General features: G+C 41.1%; 1 protein-coding gene across 1 annotated transcript in view; it reads left to right on the forward strand.

The window, feature by feature from the left end:
* Positions 1 to 20,867, forward strand: part of LOC139474617 (TPR repeat-containing protein DDB_G0287407-like) — a 28,784-nt gene that overhangs the window by 6,432 nt on the left and 1,485 nt on the right. Inside the window, exons 4-18 of the mRNA XM_071257700.1 lie at positions 1,096 to 1,280; positions 3,240 to 3,350; positions 5,485 to 5,602; positions 6,794 to 6,889; positions 10,145 to 10,262; positions 10,573 to 10,695; positions 11,498 to 11,518; positions 12,584 to 12,699; positions 12,926 to 13,028; positions 13,832 to 13,959; positions 14,962 to 15,165; positions 15,449 to 15,661; positions 16,618 to 16,812; positions 17,550 to 17,698; positions 18,631 to 18,703. Of these exons, the coding sequence (XP_071113801.1) occupies positions 1,096 to 1,280; positions 3,240 to 3,350; positions 5,485 to 5,602; positions 6,794 to 6,889; positions 10,145 to 10,262; positions 10,573 to 10,695; positions 11,498 to 11,518; positions 12,584 to 12,699; positions 12,926 to 13,028; positions 13,832 to 13,959; positions 14,962 to 15,165; positions 15,449 to 15,661; positions 16,618 to 16,812; positions 17,550 to 17,698; positions 18,631 to 18,703 (1,953 nt within the window). The remainder of the gene's footprint in view (positions 1 to 1,095; positions 1,281 to 3,239; positions 3,351 to 5,484; positions 5,603 to 6,793; positions 6,890 to 10,144; positions 10,263 to 10,572; positions 10,696 to 11,497; positions 11,519 to 12,583; positions 12,700 to 12,925; positions 13,029 to 13,831; positions 13,960 to 14,961; positions 15,166 to 15,448; positions 15,662 to 16,617; positions 16,813 to 17,549; positions 17,699 to 18,630; positions 18,704 to 20,867) is intronic.

Consider the following 20,867-nt stretch of genomic DNA (forward strand, 5'->3'; position numbering starts at 1 on the left):
CATGTTATTATTCCATGACTCAAGACTATATCATGTTATTATTCCATGACTTAAGACTATATCATGTTATTATTCCATGACTCAAGACTATATCATGTTATTATTCCATGACTTAAGACTACATCATGTTATTATTCCATGACTCAAGACTATGTCATGTTGTTATTCCATGACTCAAGACTACATCATGTTATTATTCCATGACTCAAGACTACATTATGTTTATTATTCCATGCATTATGGTTATATAATGTTATTATTCCATACATCGCGGTTACATAATGTTCATATACAATGCGTCATAGTTATTATAAGTTGTAGCAGTATCATGAGAAGTATGAGGGACACATAAAACATGTACTCTTTGTTAAACAGCTGTTCAGTTGAGCTGAGGTTAATTTGTGCTATGTCATTTGACTTATATTGACTCAGAAAAAGCATTCAGCTTTTTACTTCAAAGCAGGGTGTAAGGGATTTATTCTCCTGCTCAGGAATCCACATGCAGCCTGTTTCCTTCATGGAGGGGTATAAGGGAGTTAATTTATTATCTGGCTTAGAAATTTATTGCCCCCCCCCCGGTGGGAGGATACATAATATTTTATCAAGGTCACGTAAACCAATCCGATCTCATCATTCATGGAGGTATGATAAATACTGTTATTATTCCATGCTTCATGGTTGTATAATGTTATTATTCCATGCATCATGGTTGAATAATGTTATTATTCCATGCATCATGGTTGTATGATGTTATTATTCCATGTATCTTGGTTGTATAATGTTATTATTCCATGCATCTTGGTTGTATAATGTTATTATTCCATGTATCTTGGTTGTATAATGTTATTATTCCATGCATCTTGGTTGTATAATGTTATTATTCCATGTATCTTGGTTGTATAATGTTATTATTCCATGCATCTTGGTTGTATAATGTTATTATTCCATGCATCATGGTTGTATAATGTTATTATTCCATGCATCTTGGTTGTATAATGTTATTATTCCATGCATCATGGTTGTATAATGTTATTATATGTTATTATTCCATGCATTATGGTTACAGCATGGTATTGTTTTATGCATGCCCTGCAGGTGTTCCCTGAGTTACGGGAATGGGGCAGTGAGAGGAAAATTCGCATCATTGACTGTGACCTGCGTTGGGGTGTGCCCCAGGATTCCACGACAGCGGAGACAATCGCTATCTGCATGGAAGAGCTGGACACCTGTCACCATGTCAACGAAGGAGAGCCGTTCTTTCTGAATCTGGTGGGAGAAAGGTGAAAAGCATGTTACTAGGTTTATGATTAGTTTGAAAGTTAAGTTAGATTATCAAGAGGCATGTTGCGCCTGGTGCGTTTTTGATCAGAATCTTTCGAACCCCAAAGACCTTCATTGCCAAAGTTTCTGTGATAATGGATTCTAGGACTTGTATGAAAGGAAATTTACTACCTGGGTACCCGACCCCCCTATTACCCGACCCTACCCGGATACCTGCTGTAGGTCTCAAGAGTTGAGTACAAAATACCCGCTTGAAAATTGTTTTACCAGCGCCCTGGCAAAAAATATGCAGGTACACATATCAAACAATTTGGTCATGTAAACACTGAAGCTGACTGAAGCTTTATCTTTATTCAAACATATAAGTGTCAGAAGGAATAGGTGCATAGTCAGAAATAAAGTGAACTTTAGTGACTTGTAGTATAACCATGGAGTTATAGTGAATTTATCTCATTAAACAATGAAAATAAAAAGAATTGGTTCTCAGGCAATGGCTTTTGAAAATATAGTGCGGGCGGGCAGCCTGTTCAAACTGGTATGGAACCAAATAAACAGTTGTGTACAGTCAACCTGGGAACAGGCTTCCCTCCATAAATGTATTCCTTCATGATTAAATTCTGGAATACAGTATTTGATTAATGATGGACTACCAGTCTGTGCATAATACACCCATACAATGAGCTTCGATTTGTTTTAACTGCACATGGGTGGAAGCAATGATATAGATAATAAAGAATGTGGTCAGTTCTCACAGGTTGATCAATTTAAACATTTTCTGTCGGTAGATGGAAAACGATTAATTAAGATCCCCAACATTTGTTATGCCACATACCGTTTGTAATACAGTCTGTTGATGTGGCGTGTCCATGTGGGGCTTTCTTGTTTTTGTACAGGCGTTCGTAGTTATCGTTTGTTCAATACAGTTTTCAGCCTGCTAGGTTCTACTTGATTATAAAGTTTATTTTCTGCTTGGCTTTTTCCAGGTCAAATTTCTACCCATACTGACTGTTTCTATGTTCTCGTCTCAGGCTGACGAGACCTAATATTCTCTTCCCATCATCCCTAGCGGCATGGTTTAAATTCCCGCCTTTCGGTGTCATTGGCTAGCTAAACGCTACTCGAACATGTTTGTTTTTGTTCCTCACCCGCCTCCTTTTCTGTTCAGTGTATTCTAGTTGTCTGTCCCGGTGGCTTGAAGCCTAGGTACAAGTTACACTCTACTAGCAACTTAATATTTTCTCTTTAAGTCTAAATATTATCACTGAGCTCATTTGTATTTAAGTCGTTCAAGTATACACTTACACTTTCTTGTTGTGTTACTTTTGTGCTGTACATTGTACCTGGTCTGCATCTTTTACCTACTTCGGCCAAATAAATCTAGTCATTTTAATCTTGTTGTGGTTCTTTATAAATTAAGAATTTTATCATAGAATAGTATGTGCATTTTACCCTCATTTACAAATCCTTTTGAGTAACAAATATATGCTGAGACATTATCAAGTACATGTAGCATTAAGCTTTCATAAAAAAAATTCAGGTGTGAAAAACCTGTCATGGCCTTCTTGTCTGTTATTACCGATTGTCACGATAAATCCTCACAGACAGGGATGGCTATGGCTATCAATTAATGGCTGTAAAGACGTAATTTCAGAGTTGCTTGATGGATTTGAATAAAAAGTACAGATGGTACCCAAGGCCATAGTTAACCTTTTTTGACAGGGGGGCTACAGCTGGCTACGTTACTGGTACTTGTTATGATGGGTATAATCTTATACGCTTCAGCATTCAAGTTTCATATCAGGTGGCCAAATTGAATTCTCTCTATTTTCTATCCTTTTCAATGAAAAGGCCTTAGGTCACCATTATCACATGGTATTCTGAGTGAAGATGTTCAGTTACCCTTCCTTCACTTGGTAACTGAGTGCTTGCTGCGATTAACTCACACCCTGACGTTTCAGGTATGGGTGGATCCCCGGGGGTGGCGACATCACCGAGGAGGTGAGGCAGAAATATGACTGGGTGGAAGGAACCTCCATCACTTTTATGGAGGTCCTGCATGGAGCATACAGGTGGGTTAATTACCTTTATGGAACATACAGGTGTGTCAGTTACCTTCATGGAACATACAGGTGGGTTAATTACCTTCATGGAACATACAGGTGGGTTAGTTACCTTCATTGAACATACAGGTGTGTAAGTTACCTTTATGGAACATACAGGTGTGTTAGTTACCTTCATGGAACATACAGGTGTGTCAGTTACCTTTATGGAACATACAGGTTGGTTAATTACCTTTATGGAACATACAGGTGGGTTAATTACCTTTATGGAACATACGGGTGGGTTTATTACCCTCGTGGAACATACAGGTGTGTTAATTACCTTCATGGAACATACAGCTGGGTTAATTACATTTATGGAAAATACAGGTGTGTAAATTACCTTCATGGAACATACAGGTGTTTAATTAACTTCATGGGACATACAGGTGAGTTAATCACCTTTATGGAACATACAGGTGGGTTAATTACATTTATGGGAAATACAGGTGTTTAAATTACCTTCATGGAACATACAGGTGTTTTAATTACATTTATGGAACATACAGGTGTGTAAATTACCCTCATGGAACATACAGGTGGGTGAATTACCTTCATGGAACATACAGGTCGGTTAATTACATTTATGGAACATACAGGTGTTTTAATTACATTTATGGAACATACAGGTGGGTTAATTACGTTTATGGAACATACAGGTGGGTTAATTACCCTCGTGGAACATACAGGTTGGTTAATTACCTTCATGGAACATACAGGTGGGTTAATTACCTTCATGGAACATACAGGTGTGTTAATTACCTTCATTGAACATACAGGTGTTTAATTAACTTCATGGAACATACAGGTCGGTTAATTACATTTATGGAACAAACATACAGGTGGGTTAGTTACATTTATGGAACATACAGGTGTGTTAATTACCCTCGTGGAACATACAGGTGGATTAATTACCTTCATGGAACATACAGGTGGGTTAATTACCTTTATGGAACATACAGGTGGGTTAATTACCCTCGTGGAACATACAGGTGGGTTAATTACCCTCGTGGAACATACAGGTGGGTTAATTACCTTTATGGAACTTACAGGTGGGTTAATTACCTTCATGTGACTGACAAGTTGACTATGTATGTAGTGGTATTGTGCCTCGTTTATACGGACACTTGCGTCATTTCACAATTCGTCCGTATAAACAAATTTCCGTATAACTGAAACCAGCCACTAAAATCGCGAGCTTTCTCTATCAGCATTTCATCATTGACGGGCACATTACGACTTGTCATGTCACACAACCAAAGATATAATGCATCTTCCAGCTTCTGGTGTTATGCTACACGGAATCGTGATAAGTCATTTGAATTTTCCGGGAGATTTATCCACTTCTGTTTGTCTTTTAAAATGTCACCAATTGTCGATTTTCCTATGGTATGTCCAAATTCAGTGACATAATGCTTTCTGATGGTTTCTAAACTTGCTGATGGGTGTTTTTCTTTAAACAGACAATTTTCCCTTTTTTTGCGTGCTGTAACTGCGTGTCGCTTGCTGTTTCGCTGGTTGACAGGCCATACTCACACAACTTTGACCTCTGACCTCCACAGACGCCATATTTATCGAAGGGGATTACATGTACAAAAAACAAGCTTGTCTCAAACGTAACTCAGTGTCACTTGGTTAATTTTCTTCTCACGAATCAAAGGATTACCACCAGCGGCAGTGTATTGTCCTGATAAGTGAGACAATTTTGTGTGCATTTCAGTGTTTTGTGTATGAAAATGATCGTCTGGTTCCGGAAACTGAATTTCCGGATATACGGGTAAATTTATATAGTAATTATTTTGTTTTGAATGAAAATCGTCCAGGAACCGAGGTCTCCGGATATCTGAAGTCCGTATAAGCGGGGCATGACTGTGACAAGTTGACTATGTATGTAGTGGTATTGCCCTGGCTATGCCATGTACTGCGTCAGTGTCATTATTTGTGTTGAGTTTGATGGTTTGATGTCAGAGTTAGAAGTCGTCAATATGCAGACTAAATGCTGTTTGTGTTTAGTGTGTTTCCATTCAATATTTTGTAAAAAAAAATGTTGTAAATTCTTTCTATGACTCTTTTTACATGATGGTTGATATTCCTTTTCTTGTAGAAAAAAGAACCCAAATGCAGCTTTCTTCCTCCGTGACCCAGCGTTTCTGTCTGAAGTGTCTGAGACTCACGTCAGTAGGTTCATAGAAGCAGAGGACTTGGGTAGAGAGCATCTCAAGGTCAGTTGATTGGGGACACAACCTGACACACTGACTCTACAAACACACTCTAGAGAATTGGTCACCAGACATAACACCAGCACATATTCTAAATCAGTGAGAAGAAATGCTAAGATCAATCTCATTAAAATCACATCTTAGTTCTCGCTACCGCTGAACAAAGATCTGAGGACATTCCATTAGGGATCACGTCAAGTCAATGACCTTTCATCCGGCCAATCAGAGCGTCGCTTACCAGATCATGAAAGTGATAGTTGGAATGGGATTTCTAATCATGCAGCCTCGAAAACTTTAACACGGGGTATTCCGAACGATAGTTACAGGCTTAACAGCTGCATCTATACAATCTAGACAATATATTAGCCATTTGAGAATGTTCTTTTGTTCAGGTTTCACATTTTTAAGTGAGAATTTGTCAAAATATGTTTCGAAGTGTAGTCGCCAATTTGAAATTAGTGCCTTAAAGCATGAGAAAGCTGCCTTCTGATTGACTAATTTCGACTTCTTGTCAGTAATTCCATTGGTCGGTCAGAGTTGGGGAGAGGTCAGTCTGAAGTGACCCGTAATGGGATGTCCTCAGATCTTTGTTTAGCGGCAACGAGAATTAAGATCTGATTTCAATGAGATTGTGCTAAGATGTCACTGTAGTTGAACCATGGGTAGAACAGTTAACACTGATAGTTTGATGCTGTCCACAGTATTAGTTTCTTAGAACCAGGGAGCGTCTGTGGGCATCCTTGAATTTGGGGAATATTGTGGAATTGACTACAATATATTTTGCTTTTGTGGAGATTCAAATGTCAAACTGAACAGTGTGCCCACTGTACAAATCTACACAAAGTGTAACACTCCGGTTTCTACATTTATACTTCCATAAACGCCAAAATATATTGAAGGTCCATTCTTACAAATAAGTCAACAATAATAACTTCACAGACTGCTTATTTAATCATTAACACAAGAAAAACAAGTGTGGCAAATGATCCAAAATCAGTAAGATAGTTCAGGGCAGTTGAATTACACAGTGACAGTTTCACACAGAGACACATAATACAACATCTAGACCTACACTGGGTGTGGCCATAAATCACCCTTTGAAAGCCCAATACCAAAAACACACATCTCAAAAGCCAATAATGCATATTCATACACGAAATGTTTGCTTGTAAGATGAAAGTTATTGATCAACAGATGTTCAAGACACGGTTGAAGCAACGATTCCCGGATCAGATATTCAGCTACAGTGTTCAGGCCGCTGGCATGTCTTCATCCACAGGACGAGAGAAGGTAGGACAAATGCATATTTCAACAAAATATACATGACTCTTCTCCATGTAGCAATCTTTTTACATCATCTTGCCATGCACCATGTATATGTCTTAAGTACAATTCACAAATACCATATGCAGCTCGGTACCTGAAGTAATCAGGTCTTCCACTAGACGCTGACATCTTACTGGTGTCTGCTGCCTTCCTCCACTAGATACTGACATCTTGCTTGTGCCTGCAGCCTCCTCCACTAGATACTGACATCTTGCTGGTGTCTGCTGACTCCTAGACACTGACATGTTGCTTGTGTCTGCTGCCTTCCTCCTAGACACTGACATGTTGCTGGTGTCTGCTGCCTTCCTCCTAGATACTGACATCTTGCTGGTGTCTGCTGCCTTCCTCCACTAGACACTGACATCTTGCTGGTGTCTGCTGACTCCTAGACACTGACATGTTGCTTGTGTCTGCTGCCTCCTCCACTAGATACTGACATCTTGCTGGTGTCTGCTGCCTCCTCCACTAGATACTGACATCTTGCTGGTGTCTGCTGCCTTCCTCCTACATACTGACATCTTGCCGGTGTCTGCTGCCTTCCTCCACTAGATACTGACATCTTGCTGGTGTCTGCTGACTCCTAGATACTGACATCTTGCCGGTGTCTGCTGCCTCCTCCACTAGATACTGACATCTTGCCGGTGTCTGCTGCCTCCTCCACTAGATACTGACATCTTGCTGGTGTCTGCTGCATTCCTCCCAGATACTGACATCTTGCTGGTGTCTGCTGCCTTCCTCCTAGATACTGACATCTTGCTGGTGTCTGCTGCCTTCCTCCACTAGATACTGACATTTTGCTGGTGTCTGCTGCCTCCTCCATTAGATACTGACATCTTGCTGGTGTCTGCTGCCTCCTCCACTAGATACTGACATCTTGCTGGTGTCTGCTGCCTTCCTCCTACATACTGACATCTTGCTGGTGTCTGCTGCTTTCTTCCTAGACACTGACCTCTTGCTGGTGTCTGTTGCCTTCCTCCTAGATGCTGACATCTTGCTGGTGTCTGCTGCCTTCCTCCTAGATACTGACATCTTGCTGGTGTCTGCTGCCTTCCTCCACTAGATACTGACATCTTGCTGGTGTCTGTTGCCTTCCTCCTAGATACTGACATCTTGCTGGTGTCTGCTGCCTTCCTCCTAGATGCTTACATCTTGCTGGTGTCTGCTGCCTTCCTCCTAGATACTGACATCTTGCTGGTGTCTGCTGACTCCTAGACACTGACATGTTGCTTGTGTCTGCTGCCTCCTCCACTAGATACTGACATCTTGCTGGTGTCTGCTGCCTTCCTCCTAGATACTGACATCTTGCTGGTGTCTGTTGCCTTCCTCCTAGATACTGACATCTTGCTGGTGTCTGCTGCCTTCCTCCTAGATACTGACATTTTGCTGGTGTCTGCTGCCTTCCTCCTAGATACTGACCTCTTGCCGGTGTCTGCTGCCTTCCTCCACTAGATACTGACATCTTGCTGGTGTCTGCTGCCTCCTCCACTAGATACTGACATCTTGCTGGTGTCTGCTGCCTCCTCCACTAGATACTGACATCTTGCTGGTGTCTGCTGCCTTCTTCCTAGATACTGACATCTTGCTGGTGTCTGCTGCCTTCTTCCAAGACACTGACCTCTTGCTGGTGTCTGTTGCCTTCCTCCTAGATACTGACATCTTGCTGGTGTCTGCTGCCTTCCTCCACTAGACACTGACATCTTGCTGGTGTCTGCTGCCTTCCTCCTAGATACTGACATCTTGCTGGTGTCTGCTGCCTTCTTCCTAGATCCTGACATCTTGCTGGTGTCTGCTGCCTTCCTCCTAGATCCTGACATCTTGCTGGTGTCTGCTGCCTTCCTACTAGATACTGACCTCTTGCTGGTGTCTGCTGCCTTCCTACTAGATACTGACCTCTTGCTGGTGTCTGCTGCCTTCCTCCTAGATCCTGACATCTTGCTGGTGTCTGCTGCCTTCCTTCTAGATACTGACCTCTTGCTGGTGTCTGCTGCCTTCCTACTAGATATTAAACCTCTTGCTGGTGTCTGCTGCCTTCCTCCCAGATACTGACCTCTTGCTGGTGTCTGCTGCCTTCCTCCTAGATACTGACATCTTGCTGGTGTCTGCTGACTCCTAGACACTGACATGTTGCTTGTGTCTGCTGCCTCCTCCACTAGATACCGACATCTTGCTGGTGTCTGCTACCTTCCTCCTAGATACTGACATCTTGCTGGTGTCTGTTGCCTTCCTCCTAGATACTGACATCTTGCTGGTGTCTGCTGCCTTCCTCCTAGATACTGACATCTTGCTGGTGTCTGCTGCCTTCCTCCTAGATACTGACCTCTTGCCGGTGTCTGCTGCCTTCCTCCACTAGATACTGACATCTTGCTGGTGTCTGCTGCCTCCTCCACTAGATACTGACATCTTGCTGGTGTCTGCTGCCTCCTCCACTAGATACTGACATCTTGCTGGTGTCTGCTGCCTTCTTCCTAGATACTGACATCTTGCTGGTGTCTGCTGCCTTCTTCCAAGACACTGACCTCTTGCTGGTGTCTGTTGCCTTCCTCCTAGATACTGACATCTTGCTGGTGTCTGCTGCCTTCCTCCACTAGACACTGACATCTTGCTGGTGTCTGCTGCCTTCCTCCTAGATACTGACATCTTGCTGGTGTCTGCTGCCTTCTTCCTAGATCCTGACATCTTGCTGGTGTCTGCTGCCTTCCTCCTAGATCCTGACATCTTGCTGGTGTCTGCTGCCTTCCTACTAGATACTGACCTCTTGCTGGTGTCTGCTGCCTTCCTACTAGATACTGACCTCTTGCTGGTGTCTGCTGCCTTCCTCCTAGATCCTGACATCTTGCTGGTGTCTGCTGCCTTCCTTCTAGATACTGACCTTGTGCTGGTGTCTGCTGCCTTCCTACTAGAAACTAAACCTCTTGCTGGTGTCTGCTGCCTTCCTCCCAGATACTGACCTCTTGCTGGTGTCTGCTGCCTTCCTCCTAGATCCTGACATCTTGCTGGTGTCTGCTGCCTTCCTCCTAGATCCTGACATCTTGCTGGTGTCTGCTGCCTTCCTCCTAGATACTGACCTCTTGCTGGTGTCTGCTGCCTTCCTACTAGATACTGACCTCTTGCTGGTGTCTGCTGCCTTCCTCCCAGATACTGACATCTTGCTGCCTTTTTACTGTATGTAGTGATGTCCAACCATGGGTATGTTTCACATCTCTAGATATACCAATGTAGGTGCAGTTGACTGGCCTGGATGACTTTGCTGACCAATGTCTTGAGTTTTTCAAGTCGGCCATCACTAGGAAATATCCGGAGCAGCTGACACTAGCAACACTTTCCTTAGAGGAGCAAGGTCAGACAACACAAGTTTAGCCTTAAAGCTCTTATATCAATTATGCATAGTAAAATCATTGCACAAACTGTTTCTGCCAAAATGGAACTACTAATTTATCTTTGGTACTTTTGGTCAGTCTGATACCTCAATGAGCCAATTTCAATCTGGGAATGTCTGGATACCAAAATGGATACTCGGTTACCTTACTGTACAAGGGTACCACTTTAACATTCTAGACAGATGTGACAATGGCACTCAACAATTGAGACCAATTTAAGTTGTATGGTATAGGCCCTGTTGACTATCGCCAGCTGGATTTTTCCTGCAGAAAAAGAACTTCAACGTATCTTCATCATTGAGAAGGCAGAGCTTGTGATTGGACGTGAACAGGAAGTGCAGGCACTGATGGGATACATGACTGATCCAGGGTCATGTGACCTGAGCAAAATCGGTATGTTTGGGTATTTTTGTGTTGATCAAAAATTCCTTATCTTGACAGATAAAACTTCATATTGTACAGTTGATTGGCACTAAAATATGAAAAAAAGAAAATATATGATATTAAAATATGGAAAAAAGAAAATATATGATATTAAAATATGGAAAAAAAGAAAATATATGATATTAAAATATGGAAAAAAAGAAAATATATGATATTAAAAAATGAAAAAAAGAGATATGTACTTAAGAAAATAAGACACTGATATCACCACAGGTAAAACATGTAGAAAATTGAACATTATCACAGTGATGACAAGAAATAGTATTTAAAAGTATATATGACTGCAGTAAACTTGAATAAAAGGGAAATCACTATATATTCATTGCCTTCAACCACCTCAATCCATTTGAGGGGCGGTCGGGTAGCCTAGTGGTTAAAGCGTTCGCTCGTCATGCCGAAGACCCGGGTTCGATTCCTGACATGGGTACAATGTGTGAAGACCATTTCTGGTGTCCCCCGCCATGATATTGCTGGAATATTGCTAAAAGCGTCGTAAAACCATACTCACTCACTCACTCACTCAATCCATTTGATGATTTAGGGTTACCAATTAGTCTGGAAATACTCAGGTGTCTTCTTGGAATACCACCACGGAACAGATTCACCAGCATGATGTTGTAGAGTCTTCATGTCACATCTATGCACATACAATGTCTGTGGGGTGAGCAGCAGGTGTTCTCAACACATAGAGTTTCCTTTATGTGGCATGTTTTAGTATAGACTTTAACATTTCATTTTTTCTACATTTCAGTTGGTGGGGAAGCAGGACTAAGTAAGTTCTTTCACTTGTTTCAGTGTTGTTCATTCCTATCCATTAAGAACTTGAAGGTTCTGGTTCAGGGGAACCAGGCTCAGTAAAATAGAAGTCAATTAAATCTCATTATCATACCTCCTTGTCAGAATGATGAGATCTGATTGGTCCATGTGATCTTGATAAAATACTATGTATCCCACCTTGGGGGTAATAGATTTCTCAGCAGGAGAATAAATCTCTTAGACCCCCCCGCAAACAAGACAGGCTGCACGTGGATTTCTCAGAGGGAGAATAATTCCCTTATACCCCGCCACAAACAAGACTGGCTGCACTTGGATTTCTGAGAGACAGAATAAATTCTTATGTCCTGCTTCGAAACCAATAAATGCAAGCTTTTTCTGAGTCGATTAAACTCACATAATATGGCACAAGTTATCCTCAGCTCAATCGAATAGCTTTTATCAACTTTGAATTTGTTTTTATTCTTTTACAATGGCAGATTAAGACATGTCCGTAAGATTAACTTGTAGCAGGATCACGAGGCGTACATGGTTTTTTTTGCTACCCTCATTAGTTTTTATACCAATCACCTCCAGCAAACAAAAGCGTAGATAGACCCGTGAAGATTCTGGGGTAGATTAGGTCTTCAGCAACCCATGCTTGCCGTAAAAGGCGACTCTGCTTGTCGTGAAAGGCGACTAACGGGATTGGGTGGTCAGGCTCGCTGACTTGGTTGATGCACGTCATCAATCCCAATTGCGTGGATTGATGTTCATGATATTAATCACTGGATTTTCTGGTCCAGACTCGATTATTTACAGACCGCCGTCAAATAGCTGGAATATTGCTGAGTGCAGCGTTAAACAACAAACCAACCAACCAACCAAAGCGTAGATAGATGCTCATATCATCAGATTGTGGCCTCAGGTGGTAAAGGCTTGATGACTTTAAGACCACAGGTAAAATTCTTGTTCAATGAAATAAGAATGGGTACTACTCTTTGAATACTGCTTAAAGCTGCGTAAAACCCAACTCACTCAGTCACTCTTGTTCGATATGTTTAGTGTTGTGTCTGTTGTGCAGGGAAGCCGGACTTATGGACGCTGACCCCCCAGGACAACCTGCTGTGTGTGGTGCAGGCCAAGAGTGGGTGGGGGAAGACCTCGCTGTTAGCTCACCTGGTCCTCACAGCAATTGAGGTCAGATTTACAATGAAAGCTATGTTCTTTAAAACCTTCCCCCTTCTGGGTGCTGGATTCCTCATTATCCCTTATGAATTTTAAAAACTTTATTGCTTGTTATTAAATTCATTCCTTGTAATATAGACACCATTATGAATCATTCCAACATATTCCAATACATGGACTTCCAACTGTGGAGAAGGGATTCTTGGAATTGATGACAAGATCTTTGATTTGTTTTCAGAAAGGTCACAAGATATTCTATCACTTCAGTGGCAGCACTAGTCGTAGCCGGGACACCTCGGACATGTTGTTCCGACTGATGGAGGCACTGACAGAAGAAGAGGGTAAGTACAGGAATCCTGGGTTCCACCATGCAATCTTAGCGCTAAGATTTATGAAGTATATACTAAAGTACAGCACATTATAATAGCGCCACATTCATTGTAAGTATATATATCTAGTACAGCGCATCCACATCTTAGCACTACGATCGCCGTAAGTATATACAAAGTACATCACTTTATCATCTTAGCACTAAAGTCATCGTAAGTATATACCAAACTATAGCACTTTATCATCTTAGTGTTTTATTCATTGGAAGTACATACCAAAGTATATTACTTTTCATTAAATTTGTTTTAAGTATAAACCTGAATTATAGCGTATCACCATCTTAGTGCAAAGGTTGCATTGTGGAATGGACCATGGTACTGAAATCTGGTGTAACTGAGTTTTATTAGCGTAGCAGAATTACAGAATTATTATTATTTATGTTTAATAACTTGGCAGTGTCAACTTAATGTAGATGGGATTGTTTACAGCATACATAGTTGTTGATGTTACAGACACCATTGTTGACGTAACACAGACAATGTTGATGATGTGATGCTGTGAAAAAGCTACGACTATCACACACCTCCAACACACATGCACACACACACACACACACACACACACACACACACACACACACACACACACACACACACACACACACACACACACACACACACACACACATATGGACAGTCCCTAATGACATAGTGCCTGGACGTAAACAGAATATTAGCATCTGTTTGTAGAAGGGTGGTCTCTCTGGATGAGTTGCCCAGTTGTCCATCCTTCAGAGCAGTAAATATCATTTCAGTGTCGCAAGAAGAAAGGGAGAACTTTTCTACTTCGGTGGACAAGCAGCAGGAGCTCCTCAACAAAGCCCTTGCGAAGTTCCAGGAGACCGGGAGGAAACTCACCATCATCATCGATGCCGTGAATGAGGTAAACGTGGGAAGAAGGACTCTTAGCTCAATGCATGGTGTGTTCACTCATCAAACACTAGGCCCTGGTTTGATTCTCTGTCCCATATGTGAATCCATACTTGGATACACCTGCTGAAATAAATTACTTACTTGTTTAATGACCAGTGGCATTTTTGTCAGTCCGATGTAGCAGAATGTGTTGTATTTAGCGTTTCAAGTTCACCTCTAAAAATAGCCCTTAACATGTGTCTACAGGTAACTTTTCCTTTTGACCCTGCTCTGAAATGTTAATTGTCAAGAAGTTTCCATCCGATTTGACGTAAATATATGTATCGCAATACATATCATATCGTGACCTATGTATAGTGATACTAATCGTATCATGACCTTGCTGTATCATTTTAAAAAATACGCTATTACTGTATGAAAATTGACAAATTGACAGGATACATGTACCATTCCTTTTGGAAGAGGCTATATCTGTGTTTGGATCCAATTATTGATGCATCCTACCTTGTGTTGCCATCCAAATTTATCTGAAAGTAGTATAAGGGGAGGTAACTTGTGTTACCAGAAATGTAAGGGGAATAACTCTAAAAGGATGTAGAACTAATATGGCAGACGAAGGGGATGCGTTGCAAGGTAAGTGGGCGCACAGTAGGAAAAGACTGGAGGAGAGAGCAGTTAGACCGTTAGGACACTTGGGTTTGTACAGTAATGGAATAAAAACGTGTGTTGATTGTAGCAGGGACCTGTGTGTGTTCTCTGAGAACGTGTGATGATTACAATACTATACTTCCTCACTAGCCTCCTGAACTTTTCAGCCATTAATTTCAGATAGAAGTTGTCTAACTGGTTGAACAGTAAACTGTGGACCTGTGAACCAGGGGAAGATATGCCTGTGAGGGTCCTAACAATGACTTAGAGCTGTTGTGAAAGGTGACCATGGTCATGATATATTATATTTTTATGTATACCCATTCACTCACTCACTCACTCTCACATATGTTTTCCTTGCCAGCTGAATCAGAGTAACCTGGTCGACCATTTGAGCTGGTTACCGCCATCGGTGCCATCCAACATTGCCGTGATCGTGAGCTGTAACGAACACCCACCGACACTGGCGAGACTGAAGGAACATCCTTGCTACTGGATGACGGTGGGAGAGCTGGGGGAGAGCCACATGCGTAGTATCGCTGTATCCTACTTGGGGCGATACAACAAGGTACTAGTGGCAGTATCGCTGTCTACAATACCATACTAATTCTTCCCTTTTATCACCCAGCATATAATGCAGGGGGGATATAGTCATGGTGCTTTTGCTATTGAGGAATTTTTTTAAATTTGATTTTTCCCTGTTTGCATGGAAACTAGTTAGGTAGGTTTCGTATTGTACGTTAACGACGTTAAACCCCATTTCACCTCACCTCACCCATCTCGACCACACCCCAGCCCACCCCAACCCATCTTGTGATATTATCCGGTGATCATGTCCTTCCTGCTTGCAGCACCTGCACAAGGACCAACTGACCGCACTGACACAGGACACGAGGGTGGACAGCCCCCTTTGGATGACCCTCGTCTGTGAGGAGCTGCGCGTGTTCGGGGACTTCCAGATGGTCACGCAGAAGATCCACAGTTTGCCCGACACGCTCGACGGACTGTTCGGTGTCATCTTCAACCGACTATTGGCAGAGGACGACACCGGGTGCATTAAGAAGGTAGCTTACGTCATCTATAAAGGATGAAACAGGCATAGGCACTTGACCTTTAACCTTTATACACACAAACTGTCGTCTATAGGCCAGTATTTTCTTATTTCGTATTTTGAAGATTTTTAATATATCGGGAATAGGGGAAGAAAAGATTATTTGTTTGTTGTTCAAACAAACAAAAAAATATCGAGAAATGTTTAAAACAAAAGTATTTCGGCTGAAAAATGTCAACTTTAAAGACTATAACTGGACAAGTATTTTAACAAATAATAGGATCACAGAACATATGGTTATTACCTGTGTAAGTTGCCAGGTGCGCAAAGTTAATTCAGCTATTTTGTCCTCTATAACTTAGTGTAGTGTCAGAACTGTAACTTAAATGTCTTGCAGTTTTACTTAATGTTTGCAAACATATTTTTGTACTTACAGGGGAATAAGACAATACTGCTTGTCAGATTAATTCTTTGTTCCTTGAGTTGGGTTTGCACAATTCATAAACCTATAAAAAGAGGTCTTGCCCTGTGGTAAGTCAAGAATGTCAAAATCATTTTCTGGTTGGTGTTGTACGTAAAATCTAGTTAATAATCCTTTACAACATATGAAGGGTGTGTCGTATATAAGGCTTTTGTCCAACTTGTAATTTAGAACCTGTGAAGATCTGGGGTAGAATAGGTCTTCAGCAACCCACGTTTGCTGTGAAAGGTGACTTTGCTTGTCGTAATAGGTGACTAACGGGATCAGGTGGGCAGGCTCTGTGACTTGGTTGATGCATGTCATCATATTCCAGTTGCATAGATCATGATGTCAATCATTGGATTGTCTGGTCCAGACTCGATGATTTACAGACCGCCATCATATAGCTGGAATATTGCTGAGTGCGGCTTCAAACAACAAACAAACAAACTTGAAATTTGTTTGATTTCTTTGTGGATGCATCCAAAGCGTTTTTTTCCCTGGACCAGGCTGTGTGTCTGATTGCCACCTCTCCATCTGGGATGGCGACTGAGGACGTCCTCAAGCTGCTGGGGGACGTGGGGACACGGGAGGAGGCGCCGCCCTTACATTGGGCGCTGGCTCGGAGACACCTCAAACCCTACCTGCGCGTGTCCGGATTCCCCGCGGAGTTTGTCACGTTCTCCCATGAGAAAATATTTAAGGTACATGTATACGTTTTTTTCAGTATAGCTACACAGAGACAAGTTAACTGTAATCAAAATTTTTGTCCTTACCATAAAAATCCTATACTACACAAAAGAAGTTAAAGAACACCCTTTCTTTCATAAAACTATAGGTCATGCATGCCATGAGTTAAGCATGTGATATATGACAGATTAACTATAGTAATATGAAACAGTCGGGTGTTCCCGACTTATTTTGAGTTGTATAGATGCTGAAATGATCATGAATGTAACTGTTTCAAAGGCAAACCTTTTTTCAATCGGTTTACAGATTTTGTCAGTGCTAAAAACTGAAAAATGATAGAACAAAATCAGATTACAGTAAACTACGTTTATACCGAACACATTAATAGCGAAGTGACGGATATAACAAACTTTTTTTGTCCCGGCCATTTGCTGTGTATATGCTGTATATATGCTTATAACGAACCATGGTTATAACGAACTATAATTAGTGGTCCCTTTGAGTTTGTTATAACCATAATTTACTGTATTTAAGATCCACCGAATTCAAACGTATGTGTTCGCCACAAACAGTAGTTCACACCACAGGACTGATGAGACAAGCCTAACTTGCACACACTGCACACAGCAACTCATTCATGTAATCTTTTGAAGAAAGAAATGGCTACTGTGCAGGATATTTCACAAAAAGGAAGCAAAAAACTTCTTGTTTAATTTCAGTTTAGGAGGCAGTTGTGTTTTTTGTTTTGAAGGCAGTTGAAGGTCATGTGATCACATCCCGCGATGAGCGGAACAAGTGGCAGGTACACCTGGCTGACTTCTACCAGTACTGGAGTGACAACTCCCGACTGAGGACCTTCCTGCTGCCGGACCTACTCAGGAACGTCGGCCTGAAGGACAGGTAGGCATCGAGGGCAGACCAAACCCCACCATCTTCCCGCTGTTCTAATACAATGGTGTTCATGGCCAAGTTACTGTGTTCCTTGCAGAGTGAGACCTTAGCACTAATGCTTGTCATAAGAGCCGACCGAAATGAGGATCAGGGTCCACTTGCACAAAGCCATCTTAGCACTACCAGAGCTACAGATAAGCTGCGTATTTGCGTAAAATACCCCCCAAAATATTCAAAACTCAATTACTTTCAATTAAGTTGCTTATTATGTCGCATGCATCTTTTTCAGCATGTGTACAAAGGAGCTAATTTCCGAAACACAATTACGAGCTAATTTACTTTCCATGTCAAGCCTATATATATATATTTAGACTCGTATATACATCTAAAACATTATTTCATTTTTTCAAAATCTTAAAATGTTTTTTAATTTTGGGAAAAATCCAATATAGTGATGAATAGATGAGTGAGAAAATATTGGTTACCCAATGAAAAATATAATAACCAAGTTAAGATAGAAACCCTAGAGAAAAAATCAATTGCTCAAAACGTTATCTGGAGCTCTGCACTATGATGATTGTAACTCCCATTCTCTAACATAGACTTAAGATAATCATAGTGCTAAGATGGCTTTCTGCACATGGGCCCATGTACATCAGTATTGAAGTATGGGAGTTACGATCGCTTTAGTACTAAGATCATTTTGTGGAATGATGCCCAGGTGGAATGACGGGACAGAGCTAATAATCAGTGCTATTTGCAGTTTGATTGGATTAAGGTAAGGATATGTATCATTCCACTGGGGATGGGGTGGGGGGAGTCGCATTGATTTTGAGTTGCATTTTTGGCTAAGGGTCAGCAGTTGAATTAATTTGGAGACGCATTAATTTCAAGATATACAGTACACCATGAACAACCCTTAGAACTGCCTGTTGTTTCAGGATGGTCAAGTTTATGACCACTGACAAAGACTCCTGGGCTGTGAGCCCCTACCAGAGGAGCAGCTATCTCCGGGTAAGTTTCCTTCTTATACCACTAGGGGGGCGGTCGGGTAGCCTAGTGGTTAAAGCGTTTGCTCGTCACACCCAAGACCCGGGTTTGATTCCCGACGTGTACAATGTGTGAAGCCCATTTCTGGTCTCCCCTGTTGTGATATTGCTGGAATATTGCTAAAAGCGGCATAAAACTATACTCACTCACTCACTCAGTCACTATACCACTAGGGTGCAGTATGAAAGTTGTTTCAGTTGGTATTTACTCTTCGTAACAACCTCACATGTGCAACACGCCGAGGTTGGACAATTCAATTTGGACAAATGGGGAGCAGGCCTTTGTTCATGGTTTTGCATTGTCGTGTAACGTGTAAACACATCATTTTTATGACCTAGTTGGTGTAAGGTTGCTTAGCACTGACACTGCAGCCCTACTTGTAAGGGTTCTGGATTAGGAAAGGTCTCAAGCAACCTACATTGTTTATGAGTGAGTGAGTGAGTTGGGTTTAACGCCGATTTTAACAATATTCCAGTTATATCGCGGCGTGTCAGCTTAATGTGGGAGGAAAACCCGAAGTGATGCAGGTCTTAGACGTTTACCACTTCGGTGAAACCCACGAGCATGGGTATGGTGCTGACAAACCTAGAAACATAATTGTGGCGAACCGGGATTCGAACCCACAATCATAGGTTTCTGGCACAGACGACTGGGCCACCCGTGCCCCCATGTTGGTTATGAGAGGCAATATGATGGATATGATGTCGGTTGTGTATCAGCTTTTCCCATCAAAGTGGATCATTGCTCATAATGTCAATATTATATTTACAGGCCATCATGTGGCTGTAGTATTGCTGACTTTGCTTAAAATGTAGTGGGGCTGTGGGTGGTTGGAGTTTGTAGCCCAGATTTGCCCCATTTATTACCCTGTTTGTGGATGCCACACCCTTGCTCTTTGGTTTGTCCCATGTGTATCCCATCCCGGTACCTGCTTCACACCTTCATATACCATAGTCACCATAATAAGCACGCCAGGTGCTCAGACAATTTACAAAGGTAACTGAATATGGTAACTGAAATACACTGATCACATCAAGTCACAGTAGTGAGGTGAAATGGGGTTTAACATCACGTCCAAGATTACTATATATATATGTAATCAGAATACTCGTACACGATATATATATATATATATTGTATTCTGATTACAGGGTGTCGATGTATGATATTATTCCAATGTTACAGGGTGTCAGTATATGATATTATTCCAATGTTACAGGTCGTTGATGTATGATATTATTCCAGTGTTACAGTGGTGTTGATGTTTGATATTATTCCAATGTTACAGGTCGTTGATGTATGATATTATTCCAGTGTTACAGTGGTGTTGATGTATGATATTATTCCAATGTTACAAGGTGTCGATGTATGATATTATTCCAATGTTACAAGGTGTTGATGTATGATATTATTCCAATGTTACAAGGTGTTGATGTATGATATTATTCCAATGTTACAAGGTGTTGATGTATGATATTATTCCAATGTTACAGTGGTGTCTATGTATGATAATATATTCAATGTTACAGTGGTGTCTATGTATGATATTATTCCAATGTTACAAGGTGTTGATGTATGATATTATTCTGATGTTACAGGGTGTTGATGTATGATATTATTCCAATGTTACAGTGGTGTCGATGTATGATATTATTCCAATGTTACAGTGGTGTTATGTATGATATTATTCTGATGTTACAGTGGTGTTGATGTATGATATTATTCCAATGTTACAGTGGTGTCGATATATGATATTATTCCAATGTTACAGTGGTGTCTATGTATGATATTATTCTGATGTTACAAGGTGTTGATGTATGATATTATTCCAATGTTACAGTGGTGTCGATATATGATATTATTCCAATGTTACAGTGGTGTCTATGTATGATATTATTCTGATGTTACAGGGTGTTGATGTATGATATTATTCCAATGTTACAGTGGTGTCGATGTATGATATTATTCTGATGTTACAGGGTGTTGATGTATGATATTATTCCAATGTTACAGTGGTGTCGATGTATGATATTATTCCAATGTTACAGTGGTGTCTATGTATGATATTATTCTGATGTTACAGGGTGTTGATGTATGATATTATTCTGATGTTACAGGGTGTTGATGT

Source organism: Haliotis cracherodii, unplaced genomic scaffold (assembly GCF_022045235.1).
Source record: "Haliotis cracherodii isolate W230 unplaced genomic scaffold, xgHalCrac1.p SCAF_3, whole genome shotgun sequence".
Taxonomy (NCBI): domain Eukaryota; kingdom Metazoa; phylum Mollusca; class Gastropoda; order Lepetellida; family Haliotidae; genus Haliotis; species Haliotis cracherodii.